Here is a 21,864-nt window from a genome sequence, read left to right as displayed (position 1 = left end):
GTTATTAAATTAATTGATAAAAAATTTAAACGATGAAAGGGAGTTTATATAATTTAATACAGATGTAGAATGTGTTTAAAAAGTTTAAAACAACTTTAAAGATCATAGGCTTTTGTATATAGAGCATTTACCCAAAAACTCAATATTTTCGGAGGGGTAAACACATAGATTTTGAGAAAAATTCAAAAATATGACAATATTGTTTTAATGCATTTTGCATCATGCACTTACATATGATGAAGGTCAAAGAGGTTTGAAACTTTTTTTCTCTGTTTCTCTAGAAAATATCGATTTTATAGTGTTTTGTCCACCAATTTAGGAATATTATGTAGTTTAATTAAATTAATTGATAAAAAATTAAAAAGATATCCATATACTATGAAAGAGAGTTTAATATACATTAATATATATGTAGAACTTTTTTTTTGTAACACAAACTTTCTTAATAAAGGGGTTAAAACTCAACGTTCATTACAACAGATTCCATGCATAAACAAAGCTTGCTTAGCTAAAGCGTCGGTCTCTTTGTTCATTACAGCAGTTAGGATTCTTCTACAATTATTTATCTGTGACTACAAAACATAAGCCGAACTCGATTATGCACATTAGAAAGTCTACTAGTCTAGTATTGTGAATCTATATATAATTAATTAGGGGAAATTAATAGTTAAAACTTAAGAAATGCTTAATACCAATTTGCATGTGATCCGTGTATATATATAATATTTTGTTACCTTTTAACTTCTCTAAAACGTCAAACAACACAAAACGAATAATATTTATGTATAGACACATATGACACCAGTATATGAAGACATAAAATGATATTAAAAATCAGCAGAAAAAGAACTAACGAGTTGCATGGTAAAAATGACAGCACAAACCTTTTGACTTTCACGTCCCCCTCAATGACATATTTCTTACATGATATTCTTCTGCCATGCCCCACTTTATTTTCCAGTTTTTGGTTAACATTGGAGTATTTTCATCAGTAAAAGATAAAAATAGCATTGAAGGAGAAACCAAAAAGTCAAAATAGTAACACAACAAATGTTTCTAGTAGGCTTAGCTAAATGAGAAGAAACTCAAATATGTGTTTTCCTAAAGTAAATTCTAGTCTAGGTCTGGAGCTGCTTACCAAATTCTGAAACCGATAACCCAAAACGAGGATGTTTGGTTAAAAGTTATCCAAAAAATTGTAGAGATTAGCCTTTCTTCAGTTTACAATTCATTTGATTTTCCAAAACAAAATAGATATTCTCAAAACTGAAACAACTAAATAAACCTAACCAAAAACTGAAAATCATTTGTAGCTGTACCTATAAAAGAATACATCTTAAAACCAATCTCACCAGCAAAACCAAAGCATGTGTTTAACTTTTTAGCCCTAAACTTCTAAATTAAAAAATAGACGACTTTTTCTTCTTTTCCCCCACCATCTTTTTTTGTGCCTTATATTCTCAACCAACTCCATTTAATTCACCACACATCTACATAAGACATACATCTATATATGATCAATCAATGAAACTCATTAAATGAAACTATTCCTTTCGCTGCAAAATTAGGTACCAGCAAAGCATAAGCACACCACCACTTTACCACTTCTTGACTTCCAAAACTGAAAAAATCTTCTCATTATATCTCAACGAGAACCGCGGAACCATAAATGAGTATTTGATTCTGATAGTTACGAGCTGACAGATTGTAAGTCAGAGAGAGAAGCTCTTCCTCATTTTCCTCCCTATAAATTTTCCTGGAAAACTCATTCATTCTCATCCAACTTCAACTTTTCACTTCTCTTCTCAATCACCACATTCCTTTTTTTCTGCATCCAACCAAAGAGCTATATATGGAAATGTCCAATGTGATGCTTCTTGTAGCACTTGTTGTAGCATATTGGCTATGGTTCAAGAGGATATCACGATGGCTAAAGGGACCACGTGTGTGGCCTGTATTGGGCAGTCTCCCTGGTCTGATAGAGCAGCGCGATAGGATGCATGAATGGATCACCGAGAACCTCCGTGCGTGCGGTGGCACATACCAGACTTGTATTTGTGCAGTACCTTTCTTGGCAAGGAAGCAAGGTCTAGTGACTGTCACCTGTGACCCGAGGAATCTTGAACACATGCTCAAGACCCGGTTCGATAATTACCCTAAAGGTCCCACGTGGCAATCCGTCTTCCACGACCTTCTAGGTCAAGGTATTTTCAACTCTGACGGCGATACTTGGCTCTTCCAACGCAAAACCGCGGCTCTCGAGTTCACAACTAGGTAACCTAATTAATATACCAAACCGCTCGGTTTAGTACTGATGTTTTCAGTCACCATGCAGCTACAATATATAATTGAAGCAAATCCATTGGTCGTGAGTAAACTTCAAGATTCATTTAGATATATAATCATTTCTTTTAATCTCCTCCTCTTTGGTTAACTACCAAATACAGTACATACATTGACGATTCATATGTTTGATCTTCGTTCTGTATTAATATAATAATTGAACCAATCATATGTAATGGTTAGCATTTTTTCCTTCAGGGATAGTTTCGCGGTTTCAGTTTATAATATTTCATCAAATCGAACCTTTAATTATCATAATGTACTAATGCAGAACGTTGAGGCAAGCCATGGGTAGATGGGTAAACCAAGGAATTAAGCTCCGGTTCTGTCCAATCCTTGAATCGGCTCAAGCCAAATCCGAGCCGATCGATCTCCAAGACTTGGTACTCCGTCTCACATTCGATAACATTTGTGGATTGGCGTTCGGTAAGGACACAAGAACCTGTGCGCCGGGCCTTCCCGAGAACGGTTTTGCCACGGCTTTCGATCGAGCCACTGAAGCCTCGCTTCAACGGTTTATTATGCCTGAGTTTCTGTGGAAGCTGAAGAAATGGTTAAGACTCGGCTTAGAAGTCAGCTTGAGCCGAAGCTTGGGAGAGATCGATGGATATTTAGCAAAGGTTATAAGTACACGTAAGCAGGAGTTGATGAGTCAGCAAGAAAGTGGAGCCCAGGGACACGACGATCTCCTCTCTCGCTTCATGATGAAGAAGAAAGAAGCGTACAGCGACACTTTCCTCCAACACGTGGCGCTTAACTTCATCCTAGCTGGACGGGACACGTCATCGGTTGCGCTGAGCTGGTTCTTCTGGCTTATCACGATGCATCCAGCCGTTGAAGATAAAATCGTCCGGGAGATCTGCTCCGTTCTGATCGAGACACGTGGCACCGAGAACAACGCCGCGTCTTGGACGGAGGAGCCGTTAAATTTCGACGAGATCGACCGGCTGGTATACCTGAAGGCGGCGCTTTCTGAGACGCTCAGGCTTTACCCATCTGTGCCGGAAGATTCAAAGCACGTGGAGAACGACGACGTTTTACCGGACGGAACATTCGTTCCCGCGGGATCTTCGGTGAGTTACTCGATATACGCGGCGGGGAGGATGAAGTCGACTTGGGGAGAAGATTGTCTGGAGTTTATCCCGGAGAGGTGGATCTCGCCGACCGACGGCAAATTCATCAACCACGATCAGTATCGATTCGTGGCATTCAACGCCGGGCCGAGAATCTGCCTGGGAAAAGATCTGGCGTATCTTCAGATGAAGACCATCGCGGCGGCGGTGCTTCTCCGTCACCGGCTTACGGTGGTTCCGGGACACAAGATGGAGCAGAAGATGTCGTTGACGCTTTTTATGAAGAATGGACTTTTGGTTAATCTCCATAAGAGGGACCTCCAAGGAATCATCAAGAGTCTAGTGGTGGCTAAGAGTGACGGTGTCGTTAACGGCAGTTGTACCGGTGTCACTGGTGGAGGCGCCGCCGTGTACGTAAATACGGAAGTTCCGGTGGTGGCTTAAAGCCAATAAAGTTTCTCATTCATATACACATTTTATTTATTCCAAAGCATAACATTTTGGACAGAAATGCGACTGTGGTTTCTGTTCGGTATGAAACTGTAAGCATATATATACATTCCAATTAGTAATTATTACTGGGTTTGTTTACTCTTGTAAACCTCTTAAAGGTTTCTTTTATGAATGCACTGTTATGAGATCACATACATATAGTGGAAAATATATACATTTTAACCCCTTCTTACTAGTCGTATTTCACAAATAAAAGAGGGAAAATTTAAGAAGAAACCAAAGAGAAACTGCTTGTCTGTGAAGAAATTGAATCAACGTTTACAATGAAGAACTGATGCTCCGTTTCTTTCTTTTTTCTTTTTAAAATCCAAAACTCAAATGATTTTGTTAACACTTAAAGATTGATTTCATTGATAATAAACAAGGAGTTACACAGATTGAAACACTAAGCTAGCGAGTCACAAGGACCCCCCATAAACTCAAATGCTTTAAGTTGACTGAAATGTCACATTAGTTACAATGGCTTTATCCTATATGTGCCAGTCATTTTCCAAACGAAGGAATCAATCACGAATTATTAACGATAATTATAGCCACTTTCCAATTTTTTTGTAAATCAGTTTTGATGAGGACCTCAAGTCATCATCAGAAAAGGAGAAAGGAACCGGGAGTAAACCAGTGAAGAACATGAAGCTGAGGAAAACTAAAGAAGCCAACCAGGACATAGGTGCATTCAAATAAGGATATCTTTGCAACCATGAGGAATTTGACCGTGAAACCACTTGCTATAGATTCTCAACTCAACCAGAGCACGCGGCGAATTGGTTTCATACCAAAATGAGTAATGGTTTAGGAGATATACCATTTGCAAGTAAGGCGACATACACTGCATCCGAACTGGTTCTATTTAAGGAAAGTAATTCTTTACTTTGATGTAGGCCTAAGCTGTCAAGGGATTACAAGCACCTTGGATCAAAGTGATGATCGATCCAACAAGAGGGGTGGTTCTTCTAATCGATCTAGTCGACTATAAAACCGGCTGGATGGGAGTGAGGATGATGATGAACTCGGACAGAACAGGGTGTTGACTGATTCCACAATCAACCACGAAGAATAACAGCCTGATTCCACAAGCAGTCTCAATCGCCAATCACTAAGACAAGTGAATCCACACAAGGCTTGATGATCAAGATAACTCAAAGACACAAAGACTTTGGAGAAAAGAAACGAAGAAGTTTATTATTTCTTGGGTAAAAGATTCGTCCTTACAATGAGATAAACTAATGAGCTTATATAGGCTCACTACAATGATTTAGAAAGCTAAATAAAATGAGAAAACATGCTGAAATTAAGAAATCTAGCCGTTAGGCCTTATTGAGAGAATCTGAGCCAAAATGGGAAATGTGTGGAGCTGCTTGTATCTGGAAAACTTTGGGAAGATCCTAGGAGCCTTAGGGAGCTTCTGGTTGATGAAAAAAATCGCCAAATCACAGCCAAGAGTGTAGAAAACTAGCCGTTGGGATTTAAAGCAAATTGGCTCCAAAAATGGCAAGTTGAGATGGTGAAGAATCTGGCTGATCCAGTGAGGTTTAGTGCATGGTATGAACTCTCCAAGTGGTCTTAGATGTAATGGCTGATCTCCTGGTTTCCACACGTGAGTTTGAGTTGCACACTCCTTAAGCAAAGAATTACTTTCCTTAAATAGAACCAGCTCGGATGCAGTGTAGGCCGCCTGACTTGTAAATGGTATATTTCCTAAACCATTACTCCTTTTGGTATGAAACCAATTCGCTGCGTGCTCTGGTTGAGTTGAGAATCTATAGCAAGTGGTTTCACGGTCAAATTCCTCATGGTTGCAAAGATATCCTTCTTTGAATGCACCTATGTCCTGGTTGGCTTCTTTAGTTTCCTCAGCTTCATGTTCTTGTTCCTTTCTCCTTTTCTGATGATGACTTGAGGTCCTCATCAAGTTTCTTGACATTGTTTGTACAAATATACCATGTCCATTTCTAAAGGCATGGTCAATAAAACTCTCATCGTAAGCAAAATATGATGGCAAATAAATTATGCACAAACTCTATTACATCTTGTAACATCAATGCAGTTATGAAAGACGACAATACGTGCCAGATAATTCATTGGATTTTATCTCTTTTCTTTTGTATTCAAAATATATTGTTTAGAGTATATTACGAATCATTCAAAAAGACTAGGGAAAAATAGTAAACGTACGGTTCGTTGATTCAAATGTAATAGTAAATCTTTTCCTCCAACAAATTCATTGAAAAAGGTAATAGCGAAATCCAGAAAGGCCTAACTTGACTCCCAAGTAAAATAGCAGAAAGGTAGTAACTAGCTGGATTTATTACTCCTTGGCCTTGCTCTTATTGATAGACTCAACCTTCCCGTCGTTGCCTCCAAGCAAAATATACTTATCCTTCCTTGTGAGCTCAGTGCACTCGAATCCCAATACTCCACCGATCACCTTCTGCACGTAATTGGCCACCTCTATTGGAGTTTTACCGCCCCCGTTTACTGTCCATTCTTCAGGCAAACGGTCCAAGAAAGTGGCCTCGTAGCTAGGTCTTGGGTTCATGAAGAAGAAGTAAGGGTCCCAGAATTTTACACCTCGTACTGTGGTTCCGTTGAACATCCCTTGCTTGCAGTTCATGGCCACAGGCACGATCCGGTCGCTTAGCTCTGCAAATAGAGCACTGAATCGTAGTAGATACGGTTCTCTACAAGTCGTGCCTTCAGGGCAGATCACCAAATCACCTGTTACAAAAATAATAAAAGACTTACGGTGATGGAGCTAATATCAATTATCTCTAGTAAACATAGATGCTCTGTTTCCCACTTTTATATAGACGAACGCTATCTGATTCCCCAACTATCTCTAACAAAATTTTCAGACAGGCCTAACGTGATAATATGTATAGAAACACACACAGATACTCTGTTTGATGCTTTCTAGTTATGTAATTGATTCTTAAAAGTAGACCGTGACAATAAATGAAACCTATCATATTTTCATATTGGAACTCATGAGGTGATGAAACCAATGATACAGAAATGATAGTGACAACGCCTGCTTTGATGTTACCTTTCTCAAGGAGTTTTCTCATGCGGGCAGCATCAGCAGCGCGGTCTCGGGTCAGAGCGACGGCAGGGATGGGTGAGAGCATCCGGGAGAGGCGAGAAACACTATAAGTGACGCAAGAGATCTTACGGCCGAGAGCAATGGCGATGATAATGGGGTCAAGAGCAGTACGGTGGTTAAGGACGTAGAGGTTTCCAGGTGTGCCTGGGGAAGGAGGAGGAGGACGGTGGCCACGGATAGTGAGGTGAATACCGAGGATCTCGTAAGTGTAACGAACGAAGCGTTCGGGTAAAGGGAGGTTGAAGTAGACGCGGAAGATGGAGAGCATGAAGCCGAAAGGAAGCCAAAGGTAAATGATTATGGCGTTTAACGGCGTAGGGCGTTGGACTAGACGGCCGTCGTGGAAGATTATACGGTTCTTGAGACGTTCTATGGGGACTGTTGTGGCTGATTTGGACTCAGGCACCATGTAACCTTCCTGTTACAAGAGAAAAGCAAGTCGTTACCAATCATGTAGTAAAAGATTCCAAAGTTATACAATTATAGTAAGAAAGCTCGTAAATTACTGAAAGTTTCAGTGGTTAGGAGAAAAAGAAAGAAAGGAATGTTGAAATATGGGTTCGGTCATTAAATGGGACCATCCAACTTATGTGGGGGAAGGTAGTTGGGGGTAGGTAGGAAGCATTTATGAAAATCACTACTACTATTCTATTCTGTTATCTACTTCTTTTTTTGTCACTGGAAACTTATTACGTTCCTTTCTTGAATTTCAAATAATAAAACTACTCAATCTAGATATTTCATGCGTGTTTTTATTATACATACATACACATACAAATAATTTGGACGTAAAAAAAAGTGAATAGATCATGTGAAGGCATGTGAACACGCAACAGGGCATTAAATAGGTCCTACTGCATTTATGTGTAGTTTTCAAGTACTTACTTCTTTGATTACGAAATGTTTCAAAGTATCAGACGTTTATGCACTCAACTTAAATCTAAATCTCAGGTCTTAAAGATTCAAGAAACTTAGGTAAGCTTGAGAAAGAAGATATATGTTATATAGTACCTTGCAAATAGACATGAAATCATGATCGGAGGTGCGGTCACCGAGGCCAAGATCCGGTGATTCTTCCCCGAACTCCTTCAAGATGGCCAACCTCTTCAAGTCTCCAACAAGAACACCAGGCTTCTTCACAAACCCAGTGGCTTTCATCGTTTTGGGATTCACTTCGATCTCTGTTCCCAAAACTTTATCTCCTCCCAAGTAATCCTTAACGAAAGGCTCAACCATCACTATCGGATTAGCAGTGACCACCACTTTCCTCTTGCATTTATCAAACACCTCGAAACTGTCCTTCCTCACATCCGCCGCGTAGAACCGTGGAAGAACGGCGCGAGAGACGAGCTCGATGTCGCGGATTTTGATGCCGGCGAAGGAGATGTAGATGAGGATTTGGATGCCGAGAGCTTCGGAGACGAAGAGGTAAGCGATGATGACGATCGGGAGAGATAGAAGGAGGATCAATCCACGGAAGAGGCTGCCTGCTTCTATGGCGACGAGCATGAAATAAGGGAAGGAGCTTCGAGAGAGAAGCATAGTCCCGTCAAGATCTGCAGCGATAGAATCATACTCTCCACTTTTACACTCGCTTATCGGAGGAAAGCTTCTGCTCTTCTTCTTCGCCGGAGACATTTTTTGATCTCTCTTTGATGGTAAACAGAGAGGTAAGAGAGAGAGAGAGAGAGAGAGAGCGCTTCTTTTTGTTGTTAATCTTGGAAAGAAAGAGAGGGAAGGGGGTCTTTCTTGTTTTAAATGCGCTGCATTCCTTACCGATTTGCGATTTATATTGTCATTCCTATCCAATATATGACCTCTTTACTATTTTATCCTTAAACTATGATAGTCATAACAAAGTTTTGGACTAGACTCATCAATTTTTTTTGTTATACTATTACATTTCATAAGTCATAATTCAATATGTGATTAATTTTACTACATAGGTTTGCATTAGTATGTAAATATAATGAAAATTGGTATTATCTATCAATCGTGGATCAATATGTGTAATAAATACTTGTATAGTTTTCCCTTAGGAGTTCGGACTAAAAGATTATTTTTTGTTGATCGACATGAAAGCAAGTAGCTTAGCAGCTCACCTACATAGAAGGCCGTCTCATTAGTTGAGTGACTCATTAATATTCTTGGCTATGTATAGCTTTACCAATTAATGTCTATACAGCTGTGTATCTAACTATGTAGATGAAAATAACTGATTATAATATATTTTGGATACATACATATATTGATAGAAAGGTATAGTTTTAAATAAGTCAAAATCTAGATTCTGAGCATGTCGACTAACCATATTTTGACTCTTTAGTGAGCTCGAGTCATCTGCTAATTTCATCAAAATTACAAACGTCTTGTTTCCTTGTATAAAGGTCAATGATATATATTAATAAAATGGTAGATAGTTGGGAGTTGGACAGCCCTTGAATAGTTGAATGTATTCAAACTTACTGATATATATCATATATGATGTTTGTAACAATTTATGGATAGTATATATGAATAATTACACATGATGTGTTAATATTGAAGCAGCAACCCACCACGTGAACCTTGAAAGGAAAAATAGACTTAAACGTATATATGCGCTTGAAAATTCACAGAAAAATGAATACTAAAAAGCTATGGTATGATGATGATGCGGTAGGTAATCCACTTTGATGTTTACCTTGTAGAATGGAGTTGGAAAATTAAGAATGTTTTTTCTTCCTCAGCTTCGGTTTGTTTGGCCATCCATCGAAACAAACAATGACTCTCTTAACTTGCTTTCTTGAGAAAAGCCATTTGGTCAAATATTGTTAATTGTAATGGTTCTATGTCCTCATGGTCATGGTTCAGAATATAATCAGTGTTATGGTCCAAATGAAACATATTTTCGAAAATGGGCATGGTAGCTAGCAGTTAAAAAACTACATTATAAATTATTGAGCCCAAAAGAGCTCCAATGTAAAAGCCTTATCATAAATGGGCTAAACCCAAACCGAAGCTAAACCATAATATTTTATGTCTGAAAACATGGGGGCTCAAAATCAGAACTACGAAACCAAGCATATATCAGAAGAGTTGCATGAACAATTAATTTAAAGCAGATAATCCAATCCACAGCTAAATAAAATAGAGAAGCAAAACAAATCGATGAAACAAACAGAGATCACCAAATCACAAATATTTTCAGGCTCTGGGAAACAAAACCAAAAAAAAGAAGATAAAGCGACAAGAGTAATCTTAAAAGAAACAAAGGAAATCTCAGGATCTGGTCTTGAAAGGAATGGCTCGGATGACAAGCTGGTGGTAGAGAGCCGCAAGAGCTGCTCCGATGAATGGTCCCACCCAGAATATCCACTGCATGCAAGCAACACAAAACACCCACCAAAATCAATAATCACTACTAACCAAGAAGGAAAATAAATGATCTAAAGTAAGTTGTATAGTGTCGAGGGAGGGACTCACGTGGTCATCCCAAGAGTGGTCCTTGTTATAGATGATTGCAGCTCCTAGACTCCGAGCTGGGTTAATACCGGTCCCGGTGATCGGAATCGTCGCCAAGTGAACCAAAAACACAGCGAATCCGATCGGGAGTGGAGCCAAAATCTGCAAAGTTTAAGAGTTAATACACCAACATTAAAAATTTAAAACACAAACATTTAGTCTCTCGAACTTACCGGAACGTGGGAGTCACGCGCGCTTCTCTTGGCGTCGGTGGCGGAGAAGACGGTGTAGACAAGGACGAAGGTTCCGATGATCTCCGCTCCGAGGCCGGATCCTTTGGAGTAGCCGGGAGCGACGGTGTTGGCTCCGCCGCCGAGGGTTTGGTAGGGAGTAGGCTGGAAGCCTTTGACAACACCGGCGCCGCAGACGGCACCGAGGCATTGCATGACGATGTAGAGGACAGCTCTGGTCAGTGAAAGTTTCCGAGCTAAGAACAGACCGAAAGTCACCGCTGGGTTTATGTGTCCACCAGAGATGCCGGCAGTGCAGTAGACGAGGGCAAAGATCATGCCACCGAAAGCCCAAGCAATGCCTTGGATTCCAACGGAGGCACACATGTTTGGTGCTCTCTTCACTCCCATCACCGTCAGCACCGTTATGTAAAGGAAGAGGAAGGTAGCTATGAACTCTGCTATTCCGGCTCTCCAGAACGACCACGAGCTCAGCTCCCCTGGCTCGAACAGCGGCGCTGGTGGTGGCTCCTTGTAGTCCTTGTCCGTCTGAGCCGATGTCCCGATGGGCTGCCTCTCTGGGAACTTGTTCGCTCCCACTCTCACATCCTCTTCTTTCCCTTCCATTTTTTCTCTTTTCCCTCTCTTTCTAGAAGACGTTAAAGTTATGCGATGGATAGTGAGTGAATGGCTGAGAAGGAGAAAGGGTGTGGTTTTATAAAGAAGAGAGAGAAGACGGCCTAACGTCTCGAAAACACTAATTTCTTCTTCTTCTTTTTCTTTTCTTTTTTTTCTTTTAGTGAAAGGAGAAACATACAGGGAATCATTCCTGGATAACGATGATCTTTAAACTGTTTTTAATTCACGACATTAGCTGTTGTGATAGGGACATTATGGCTTTTAATCATGTAACAAAACCCCACGCTACTGTTTTTATATTCTGAAACTCCAAAACACCACTAGCATGTTTTGTGAGCTGATTTATCATTTTTTTCTAACTTATAATGACCGGCAATTGTTAATTCATTTTTGTAATGAACCGAAGCAGCTTAAGCAACCCTTTAAGCTACCTGGTTAAAGGTGCTCTTAGTTTCGTGAATCGTAATTGTGAAGCACAACTTAACTATTATAGTATTATCGTATAGGTTAAATTATAAGCAATCATGCAGACGATTGGTCCTCTGAGCTGTCTTTATTTCTTGATGGTTTTACCAACGAAGAAAGCGGGACCTAATTTATCTTCTCTTACAGACCTAAGCTCACTGTTAAAATGTAAAATGTTTTGGCAGAAATAAGCTGTAAAAGTGGAATAGTAACTTTTGACTAGCACGACGATATAAAATTTACTTCCGACCGTTGGAGAAAGAAAGGGAAGATTTGTGTGGAAGGAAAGTGACTGCTTTATGTAGAAAGCACAGTCGTCTGGACTATTGTGCCAGGCCTCGAATAAAGTTTAGCCAGGTATTATTACCTGTACTAACGACAAAATAATATAATTTGTAAATCAGATGTTCTTTTATTCAAAGCTCATTAGTAGATTAAAGGTCCTAGGGAATGAAGAAAGAAAAAGGGTAGTAAGAAAATTAAAGGGGTAGTGAGAATAAAATGTTAGGAAGTAGGGCATTTTAGATTATTTTTTTGGTTAATAAAAAAAATAGAAGGGACAGAAGAAAGAGAAGAGGTAGTGAAAAAATTAAGGGGTATTGAAAATAAAATGTTAAGAAATAGGATGTTTTAGATTAATTTTTTGGTTAATAGAAAGAAGAAATAGAGTTAATTAGTTAGGAAAAAGGAAGTGGGATCCAGACAAGAGTAGTGCAAAAATTAAGGGGTAGTGAGAATAAATTGTTAGGAAGTAGGGTGTTTTAGATTAGTTTTTTGGTTAATATAAAAAAAAGAAGAGTTAATTAGTTTTCCTATTTAAAGAGGTAGAGAGCACATATGTAAAGATTGAACAGCTCAGAAATGTATTTTGCTTTTCTGTGATCACATGATGCTTCTCTACTCCCACTTTCTTTCTTTATCTCTTTTTTGTTAAAGTTCTTTATTTTTCGCTTCTCAGTCCTTTTTTGTTTGTTTGTTTGTCAACTGTTACTGATTTATATAGTAATAATAGCTACAGCCTGTTGTTCAAAAAGAAAAAAACTACAGCCTTTAGCATTATTAAACATCATACAAATCATTGGTTGATGAATTTCAGTTTAACTAAAATGATTCGTGTAGCTGTATTCAGTTGGTGTACATGCAATCATCAATCAGAAGACACAAATATGTTTGCAACGAAGCGTATCCGTTTATGGAGTAAGTAAATCATTTGTGTAGCTGTACTCAGTTGGTACACGCGAGATTACAAGACAAAAATATACGATGCACGTTTAAATAAGTCACACATCCGACACAAGCTTATGTGGCTATGAGCATGCCTATTTTGGGCCAAACAAGCGTTGAGATAAATGAACGTGAGCCCATTTAAGGCCCAAAGGTTGTGACTTGTGAGTTATGAGTGGAGAGATGGTCGTCTTGGTCTGCTACCTTTGTGAAATGAAAAAGTGTACTTGAACAAGTCAAATAAATGAGCTTAGAGAGTAGGTAGGTGCGCCGTTGACAAGGAGAGGAACCCAACTGTATTGAATGTTACTTTTTCCCCGCTCCCGTTGAGCTGTCTTCATTTACAATCTCTTTCTTTCTTTCTAACTCTCTCCCCCCTCCCCTAATCTCGAGATCTGTCTCCGAGAGATACGGAATGGAAAAGAAAGAGACCAAGCAACATGTGGTAGCAGAAGCTGAGCAAGAGAATGGGACGTTGATAGAAGATGAGATCGAGAGGAGCAAAGTCGGCATCATGAGAGCTCTTTGCGACCGACAAGATCCTTCCACTAAGGTCCCGTATATGTTTCCTTCTTCTTTTCAAATCTCATCTTTTATTTGTTTGTACTTCTTAAAAATGAAAGAAAGATAAAAAAGTCACTTTAGCTGTGACTAAAACTTGAGTTGACTTGTTCAAAAAGGAAATAAAAAAGTAATTAGGAGAACTCGAAGTAGAAGACTGACTCCTGTGCATAGAGCAAAATGTAGTAACTTACAGAAACTAGTTTTGTGGTTACATCCTTGTAATGAATACAGGAAGTGGATGACCTGATGATCAGGCGGTTTCTGCGGGCGCGTGACATGGACATTGAAAAGGCTTCAACGCTCTTCCTCAAGTACCTGGCTTGGAAAAAAACTGTTCTCCCAAAGGGGCACATACCTGAATCAGAGATCGCCAATGATCTGTCGCACAATAAAGTGTGTATGCAGGGACATGACAAAATGGGTCGTCCTATCGTTGTTGCCTTTGGGAACAGACATAACCCTTCCAAAGGCAACCCTGAGGAGTTCAAGCGTGAGTTACTTACGACCCACACCACTTTCCCTCTTTCAAGCACCAAAATCTTTCTTTGCATATTAATCATCCTTACCTCTCTTATTTTTTTTCTGTTAACTTCTCCGGCAGGTTTTGTAGTCTACACGCTGGAGAAGATATGTGCAAGGTTTGTTATCATTATTATTATACAATCTTTTCAAGTTGTTAGCTATTAAACCAAAATTACTTAATTTATTTTTGTTTTCATCAAATTAAAGAATGCCAAGAGGTGAAGAAAAGTTCACAGCCATAGGAGATCTGCAAGGGTGGGGATATTCTAACTGTGACATCCGCGGCTACCTTGCTGCTCTTTCCATTTTGCAGGTAACCCCCACAATCCTTTTCATCTCCTACGAGAAACACTCTTTAAATTGATAAACCTTGTTGTGTTTAACAGGATTGCTACCCAGAGAGACTAGGGAAACTCTATATAGTGCATGCCCCCTACATTTTCATGACCGCATGGAAGGTCGTTTACCCCTTCATCGACACCAACACCAAGAAAAAGGTTAGTAGTATATTTAGCTCAGGGCACACCCATCTCCTCCTATTTAGTCTCTGTGGTTTGTTTTTGAAATTACTATTATTTGTGTGTTGGGGCAGATTGTTTTCGTGGAGAACAAGAAACTCACGGCAACTCTGCTTGAAGACATTGACGAAACCCAACTTCCAGACATCTACGGTGGCAAGATGCCACTTACTCCTATCCAGGACTCCTAATGTTGGATGCTGTTACTTGCTTCAAGCCGCAGCTACTCTTATCTCCAAACTATTACCCTATTATTGATATATATATATATATATATATATATATATTGATATTTTAATTTCTTGTTATTTCATCATATCTACTTGTGGACTTGGCCCTTATAGGCTCTTCCCTGCCACTCTGACAGACTAATATAATATGTTTAACAATTGTATCTTAATCAATGCAAGATATATAAAACAGATTTTAGTTAAATTCACAATACTAGTAGATATTGTATATGTATCAACCAACACCTTGAAATAAATCCATAAAACAAAGTAAGAAGGCATCATCATTCATCATCACCTTTGGCAAGCGAGGCATTAGGCAAGCTGCTGTTTATTGTTCATCAATCAGTAGATGCGAGAGTGAGGGCGATGATTACAAGAAGCAGATCTGCTGTCTTTGGATTGAGCTTTGATCTCTCTTAGAAAAGCTCTGGTGATCTCAACGCCAAGATTGGGGTTCCTCTGCACAAAAGTCTCGTATTTCATGGGAACAACCACATCTTCCATATGCTTAACCACAAGGTTGATGGCAGCGGCTTTCAAGATGGTGTCAGAAGGGATGCTGGCGAGCTCCAGGATGTCAAGGACGTTCCTAGAGGTGAGAGATGCAATGAAATGGTCGCGGCAAACGTCTTGGAGATAAGCGATGTCGTACTTGTCAGCAGCCAGATAGAGGGCTCGGTAATGATTGTAAGGAGCAATTAAGTTGCCGGAGTAGAGGAACTCGAGAAGAGAATGGAGCTCGTCGTGGTTCAAGTCGGGGAGAGTGATCGATTCCTCGGCAGAGGCCTTGCATTCATCGGAGTCTAGCATGTTCCTGAAGACCTTAGATCTTGCCGACTGCCAATAAATAATGAATGTTAATAAAGCAGATTGGATCATGTTAAGAAGGGAGAGGGAAGTTACGAGGATGGCCTTGTGGGTAGGGATGGGGGGAGATTGATCACCAGGATGAACGAGAACATCAGTGTGCATTTGTTCCTTGAATGAGACAACAAGTCCCCCGAGGAAAGCCGCCTAATTGATTGAAAGGCTTCACTAAATCCCTAGAGTTAACAAACAAAGTTCAACACTTTTTATTAAAAAAAAAAAAAATATGATCACAAAAGGAGCCCCACCCACCCACCCACCCATCAATCGATCCTTCCTCGAAATTGATTATAAGTAATCCATCCCATTTCACTAATCTTTGGGAAAAATGACGGATGGATAGGGATCTTACCAGACAGACAGAGTAGCGAGATCCTCGTCTGCTTCTCTTTATACTTTTTCCTTCTTCACTCAAACACACACAAAAATGTATGTTTTTTTCTTCGCACTTGTTCAGTACTACGATGATCCCAGAGAGAGACTCTTTTGCTTTTATAAAGTAAGTAGCGAGAGAGAAACTATTTCTCTTGACTTGATACGATGACTTATAATGTATGTCCTACCATTTATATTGTTACAACCTGGGAGTTAAAGCAAAATTATACAAAGCTATTATTCGATTGTTAATCTATATATCTAAAGTATATATACTATTTATGAAATGAATTAACATTCATTCACAAAGTAATAAACCCAGTAGTGCGATTCTAAAGGGATTTGATAAGATTATTATATACTGACTAATTAAAAGTATCAGAACTGAAATGAAAGATTAGAAATTTTATTGAATAATAACTGAGTAAGGTGAGTTCCCTCCGGGCCGGGGCCGACCAGTCACAGATCAAACTTCTTCACACCTCTCCAATTCAGAGTCTGTATGAGTACAACCTTCACCATTTATCAATAGCACTACCAAATTTCTCCTTTTTTTGGTCGGCTAAACATATGAAATGTTGTTAAATTGTGTGTTAACTAGGGAAGTATCTTTTTTTTTTTTTCTTTTGAATATTTTCAAGATAAAGCAAGTTCTAGAAAGAAAAAAATTAACTATTTAGTAAAGTAAAGATAGAAAACCTCAACCAGTCTGTTCTTTGTCTCCTTGAATACAAGCAGACGTAAGAAAGTAAAAGAGGGGGGAGGGAGTTAAAAAGTAAACGAGAAAGGTTGTGTAGGGGGTCTTGTTTGCTTCTGTAAGAGGTGCGGTAAAGTGATACATATATAGACCTAACAAGTGGTGTGCGTCTATTAACAATAAAAAAAAACTACAGACTCATCTCATTGGGGTCTTTTCTAAGATTGAGGTTGAAGGCGAACGTGAGGACATGGCCTCTCTGGTTCCCCTGTTGTCCATAGGGTCTCCAGGTCACCTCTCTTGTGACCTAACACTATCAAAGTACCTGACACAAAAACCCATTCTCTTAGGATCATAGCTTAGCTTTTTGGTTTCTTTCCAAAATTGAGGACTCTTACCAAGTATGAATGGAACAATGTAAAGCAAAGCTGGTTGCCCGTGTCCATCCATCAAGTTTAGTGCAATATATGTTATGAGAAGACCTGTGATATAATAATAAGAGACCTTAATAAGTTAGATTCTCTGCAAAATTTCTTGCTTTTTGCTTCTTCCCTACATGAGGGTGACGATCATACCTAGACCATAAGCAGACATTGCCCCAAGGAAGTATCCTGACTTGAGCTTCTTGTTTGCCAGCCAGTCGTATCTGCAATGTTAACACTATCTCAGAACAGCTCCTTCGGCTCATAACACTTAGCCTAGATCCTCTTGGGACAGTTGATAATTCAAACTTGTCTATTAAGCCTATTTACTATATTTTGTTGGTTAGAAATTGCTTTTATGATGGATGCTCCGACCCATTTCAACTGCAACAATTGCACGTTTCAGTGACAGTTCTATTTATATTCTTCAACAAACTCAAAAAAACCACACTGAAGACAGAAAAACATTACATGAGGGTGTTTCTTAAAAAAAAAAAAAAAAAGGGTGTTTCTTTTAAGAGCAATTTTCCCCCAGGTTCAGGCAAATTCATTCCATTAAGCTTATTGTATGCTTCTAATCCCAAGTTTAGTTGACATGTTCATATAGTAATAAAGTGAAGAGATGATGGAGAGAGGATTATAGTAGTGCAAACCTGAGTGCAAAAGTTACAAGAAGTCCAGGTAAGATGATATCGCCAAAACCGATGATACTGTAGCCACCCCAAGGATCAAACATACGTGGGATCTTTAGTAGCATTGGGATGCCGTCCTCTCCGCTTTTGTCTCCACGGGCTACCTGTATGTTGGTAAAAACAATATCAAAAAACATCAGTGTTGGAGCAGACAGAGAAGTATGTGTTGTTGAACATCATCTTGCATGAATGAAAAGGAAAAAAACTTACCACAATCATCACACTTTCACGGAACCACCATTTTGAAACAAAAACCCAGAAGATATCATACATGAAGGCACAGCTGAGAAGAACAACTCCAACCTGTTAACAATGACCTAACACCGTTATTAGAGATGGGTCTTCTATACCAGCTTCAAGGAAATTTTCAGTCTGCAACTGATTGGTTTAGATTGTTCAATTTTCAACATTTTTAAAGCTTTGTTTATTAGGTGCCAAGTTCTTAAGCACATAGTTCGAATATATACACTGGAAAAGAAATGGTTCGAAACAGGAAGCTGGTATTAGATGGCTACAGAAGCCACAATGCGATATTTGGTTCCCCATACAGAAAGGAAATTGATATTACCTTAAGATTTGGTACCCTGACGATTTGAAGAACTGTTATAATCAGCGAGATTCCCTGTTAGCAAGATAAATGCAACATTATCTAATAAGCATTAGCATATACCCACATGGGACTCAGACTGAAGACAGTTAAGAGGGAAAGGGGTGCTTACAAGGATATCTTGCCCTATCCAAGCAAACGAGTATTGGCGGTAAACTGCCCATATAACAGCAGATACTATGCAAAACGGACAAATGGCCAGAGTCAAATATGAGACTGCCCCCAGGAATGGAACTTTGACATAAAATTCTCCAATGCTGCGGAACCATCTGAAACTACAATACATCCAACTTCAGTTCCCAATTTTATCCTTTTCACTTCCTAACCATTGCCCTGATGGCGAATTTAATACATACCATGAGAGCAAAGCGACCAAACAGGTTTGCAGCCCCTAATAGCACCAAACAAAACTTCTATAAACTTCTCAATATCAGGATGAATTCAATTAGCTACTGCCATTTAATTCAAAATGGTGATAGTAGTAACGTACCTCTACGCCACCTATACAAAAGAGCACCACCAACACTTCTATAAACCAGAATGACATAAGCTTGTAGAGCATGATGAGGAAACAAGAAGCAACCACCACAAACAAAATTGCTGATATCACGGTGATCTCAACAACACCTCTTGAGCTGGTGGTTGATACCTGCAACAGTTCATCTGATCCGTCCTGCAGTTCAATATTTATAATCAATGCCTGAGAGAAAGGACGTCCATTTTCCTTGGCAGCCAAAAGGTAAAATTTTAAGATATATACATATGCGAGGGAGCACCTTTAGCAGCTTGTCTTGCTCAATGGCTTCTTCCCTAGCGGTCCAGGCAGACCAATAAGAAGCACAAAGAATGGTACCAACAGCCATAAGCCAGAGAAAGACCTCAGCCACATCAACTGCTGGACGTTTCGGCGAATATAGCTGCAAAGTAACTGAACAAATACAGTCATCAACAACAACAACACTGATGAAAAAGTGACAAACAAGAATAAGATATGGTACAAAGACAATAATCGCAGCTGGAAGATTTTACCAGTGTCGTTACCGTCAACGAATTTTTGGAGACTTGAACCAGCATCAAGAGGGAGCATAACAACGGGAATATTGATATCTAAAACGTCTTCACCCTTCTCACACACCATCTTGAAGAGATCTGCAAAAACAAGATTCAACCCTTTAGCAAAAACTCAAAGAGGATAAACTAGAAGTCTTATTTATTTGGAAGACAAGCTTACCAGTGCTGTTGTTAATGATAATGATGGCAGAGGCACCAGCTGCTTCAGCTACCTTTGTTTTTGTGGTAAAACTGCAGTTACCACGGTGAACAAGAATGACCTCACCAGTAAGCTACCAACCCAAAAAGAAAACGAAATCAAAATCGGAAATACACAACAAAAAGTAAAAAAAATAAAAAAAAATTAGAGATAGAAAAGTGTTTGAACCTTAAATTTGGGAGTGGTGCAGGAGTCAGAAGGGTCAGCAACGGCGAGTTTGATGAGGGTAGCATGTTTCTCCTTAGACTCCAAGGTTGGACCAAACCTAGCACCAACACCAACATACTCCTCTTTTTCTTTCCCATTGACTCGAGTTGGGACTTTGACCTGGTCCATGGCATTGTAATGTTGGTTAGAAGACGATATTCAAACGTGACAGGGAAACTAAACTGGCTTAATCGCACGGAGATAGCTAAAAGCAACATATGGAGAGAGTCAGAGCTCCACAAGAACCCTTTTAAACTTAGAATCACATCAAATCTCAAAACCAAAATCCCTCTCTATCTGCTGCAACAACATATACAGGGCAAGACCAAACAAAAAAAAATTAAGCAATCAACAGATTAAATTCAGACAACTTTAAGGAAAGTCCAAACCCTATTTTCTATTTCAATCTGAAACCCAACAACAAACAGAAAAGGAGCTAAAATCCTAAAAAAAGAAAATCAAAGTAGAAATTTTCTAACCAAGACGAAATTGTTGTTGCAACCAGGTCTATTAGGAAGAGAGTCATCGTGGTGAACTATGTCTCCACCAGAAACCAAACTAGCACTGTACACGTACAACCACCCCAATACTAACAAGTAACCGCTGTAAGATCTCCCCCACATCATACTTCACTTTTCAAATTCCTATGCCTACCCAGGACCAGAAGAAGAAGAAAGAGGAAAGTTGGAGAAAAAAAATGGAGGAAGGTACAAGGAACTAGAGAGAGAGAGAGGGAAAAAAGAAAATCTCTCGTGGGAGGGGAGAGACGATAAAGTGTCGTTTCAGAGATAAGCAAGTGTAAAACGCAGACGTTTCTTCGTTCGTTTTGACTTTTTTCGTATTGCACTCTCTCACTGTTCGCGCGTGATGTTTTAGTCCTTCACGTTTAATTTATGTTAATTATTTGTCCGTACAATATTTATGTTAAATGCTGATGTCGATTAAAAGTAAATGGTTTAATTTGTGGAATATAAAAAACAAAAGAACTGATTTTCATTATTTTTTTAATCACTCCTATCAAATATTATCATATTAATAATGCATTATCTTAACTGATATGGATCGATGGTGCTTTTGTCTACTGTTCATATAATTAAAAACAAATTGTAACACGCTTTTTTGAAATGCAACTCTATTCAATAATTTTTTTGTTAGATGATGAACATATTACATCGAAATAAACATCACTTTCACAAACCTTAACCATAGTGTTGTATATCGTCATTCATTAAAGTATTTAGCGTTATCCATAACTTTAGCATATACTTCTGATGACATCACGCTATCGAGGATGTCAAGTTGATAAATGCTATTCCCTTCGTTTTTTAATATAAATCGTTTTAAAGAAATTTTTTTGTTCCAAATTATATGTCGTTTTCAGTTTTCTATGTAAAATTTATTAATAATTAATGTTGTATGACCAATGGTAATTTATCTTCTATTTTTCTATTGGTTGAATTTTGGTTAGGTAAATAATTAATGATGTTTTTGTTTAGAAAATATAAGAAATTAATGGTTTTCTTAATCTATGTGCACAGTTGTAAAACGACTTATATTAAAAAACGGAAGGAGTATGATATTAATATATTGGTGATTTCGCGTTAAACTGATTGTATATGTCAAAAGTGCTCTTACCCAACAAAAACCAAATAAAAACCCATATATTGAGTAACATTTTAAACTAAAACTAGATTTTGATCCACGCTTCAAAAGCGCGGATTTTTTTCGGGTTAAGAATATTGTTTGATATGAATTATTATTTTGGTTTTGATGTTTTGATGTTTTGAAGTATATTATTAAGTTATAAAATGTTATTATATCGAAAAAGTAAAAGAATTTTAGTTTAAAATAATATAATT

At 38.7% G+C, this 21,864-nt stretch overlaps 7 protein-coding genes across 11 annotated transcripts; 2 read left to right on the top strand and 5 right to left on the bottom strand.

Moving 5' to 3' along the window:
• The first annotated feature begins 1,589 nt into the window (after nt 1-1,589).
• On the top strand, nt 1,590-4,059 carry LOC103844662 (cytochrome P450 86A4). The gene is made up of 2 exons (XM_009121462.3): nt 1,590-2,274; nt 2,615-4,059. Exons 1-2 carry the CDS (start codon nt 1,853-1,855, stop codon nt 3,858-3,860), a joined length of 1,668 nt encoding a protein of 555 aa, XP_009119710.1. The 5' UTR covers nt 1,590-1,852; the 3' UTR covers nt 3,861-4,059.
• A 1,022-nt stretch (nt 4,060-5,081) lies between these two features.
• On the bottom strand, nt 5,082-5,882 carry LOC117128977. Its single transcript, XM_033282128.1, has one exon. The coding sequence runs from the start codon at nt 5,848-5,850 to the stop codon at nt 5,227-5,229; it is 624 nt and encodes a 207-aa protein (XP_033138019.1). The 5' UTR covers nt 5,851-5,882; the 3' UTR covers nt 5,082-5,226.
• A 121-nt stretch (nt 5,883-6,003) lies between these two features.
• On the bottom strand, nt 6,004-8,796 carry LOC103844663 (glycerol-3-phosphate 2-O-acyltransferase 4). Its single transcript, XM_009121463.3, has 3 exons — nt 8,041-8,796; nt 6,973-7,447; nt 6,004-6,644 (listed from the first exon to the last, which is right to left on the bottom strand). The coding sequence occupies exons 1-3, from the start codon at nt 8,665-8,667 to the stop codon at nt 6,235-6,237; spliced, it is 1,512 nt and encodes a 503-aa protein (XP_009119711.1). The 5' UTR covers nt 8,668-8,796; the 3' UTR covers nt 6,004-6,234.
• A 1,293-nt stretch (nt 8,797-10,089) lies between these two features.
• LOC103844664 (aquaporin PIP1-3) lies at nt 10,090-11,508 on the bottom strand. Its single transcript, XM_009121464.3, has 3 exons — nt 10,707-11,508; nt 10,495-10,635; nt 10,090-10,386 (listed from the first exon to the last, which is right to left on the bottom strand). Exons 1-3 carry the CDS (start codon nt 11,328-11,330, stop codon nt 10,291-10,293), a joined length of 861 nt encoding a protein of 286 aa, XP_009119712.2. The 5' UTR covers nt 11,331-11,508; the 3' UTR covers nt 10,090-10,290.
• Nucleotides 11,509-13,446: 1,938 nt separating this feature from the next.
• Nucleotides 13,447-15,070, top strand: LOC103844666 (phosphatidylinositol transfer protein 3). Its single transcript, XM_009121466.3, has 6 exons — nt 13,447-13,584; nt 13,827-14,085; nt 14,197-14,233; nt 14,325-14,430; nt 14,504-14,614; nt 14,710-15,070. The coding sequence occupies exons 1-6, from the start codon at nt 13,447-13,449 to the stop codon at nt 14,824-14,826; spliced, it is 768 nt and encodes a 255-aa protein (XP_009119714.1). The 3' UTR covers nt 14,827-15,070.
• LOC103844665 (BTB/POZ domain-containing protein At1g01640) lies at nt 15,017-19,801 on the bottom strand. 4 transcript variants are annotated; one of them, XM_033282126.1, is made up of 4 exons: nt 19,796-19,801; nt 19,156-19,163; nt 15,772-15,882; nt 15,017-15,705 (listed from the first exon to the last, which is right to left on the bottom strand). In XM_033282126.1, exons 3-4 carry the CDS (start codon nt 15,838-15,840, stop codon nt 15,211-15,213), a joined length of 564 nt encoding a protein of 187 aa, XP_033138017.1. In that variant the 5' UTR covers nt 15,841-15,882; nt 19,156-19,163; nt 19,796-19,801; the 3' UTR covers nt 15,017-15,210. The 4 variants fall into 4 exon arrangements, with proteins under 4 accessions (XP_033138017.1, XP_033138015.1, XP_009119713.1 ...); XM_033282124.1 differs by lacking the exons at nt 19,156-19,163; nt 19,796-19,801 and adding an exon at nt 16,080-16,334 and having other exon boundaries at nt 15,772-15,903; XM_009121465.3 differs by lacking the exons at nt 19,156-19,163; nt 19,796-19,801 and adding an exon at nt 16,088-16,334 and having other exon boundaries at nt 15,772-15,911.
• LOC103844667 (signal peptide peptidase-like 4) lies at nt 16,765-20,832 on the bottom strand. Of its 2 annotated transcripts, none has more exons than XM_018655680.2 (14): nt 20,485-20,832; nt 19,967-20,125; nt 19,760-19,871; nt 19,570-19,677; nt 19,305-19,456; nt 19,019-19,201; nt 18,885-18,919; nt 18,641-18,803; nt 18,490-18,543; nt 18,132-18,224; nt 17,883-18,025; nt 17,383-17,453; nt 17,206-17,289; nt 16,765-17,132 (listed from the first exon to the last, which is right to left on the bottom strand). In XM_018655680.2, exons 1-14 carry the CDS (start codon nt 20,629-20,631, stop codon nt 17,026-17,028), a joined length of 1,611 nt encoding a protein of 536 aa, XP_018511196.1. In that variant the 5' UTR covers nt 20,632-20,832; the 3' UTR covers nt 16,765-17,025. The 2 variants fall into 2 exon arrangements, with proteins under 2 accessions (XP_018511196.1, XP_009119715.1); XM_009121467.3 differs by having other exon boundaries at nt 19,558-19,677; nt 20,485-20,816.
• Nucleotides 20,833-21,864: the final 1,032 nt, after the last annotated feature.

The sequence above is a fragment of the Brassica rapa genome, chromosome A10 (genome assembly GCF_000309985.2).
Source record: "Brassica rapa cultivar Chiifu-401-42 chromosome A10, CAAS_Brap_v3.01, whole genome shotgun sequence".
Classification (NCBI taxonomy): domain Eukaryota; kingdom Viridiplantae; phylum Streptophyta; class Magnoliopsida; order Brassicales; family Brassicaceae; genus Brassica; species Brassica rapa.
The sequence above is the reverse complement of the archived record's forward strand: the minus strand, read 5'-3'. Positions and strand labels throughout refer to the sequence as shown.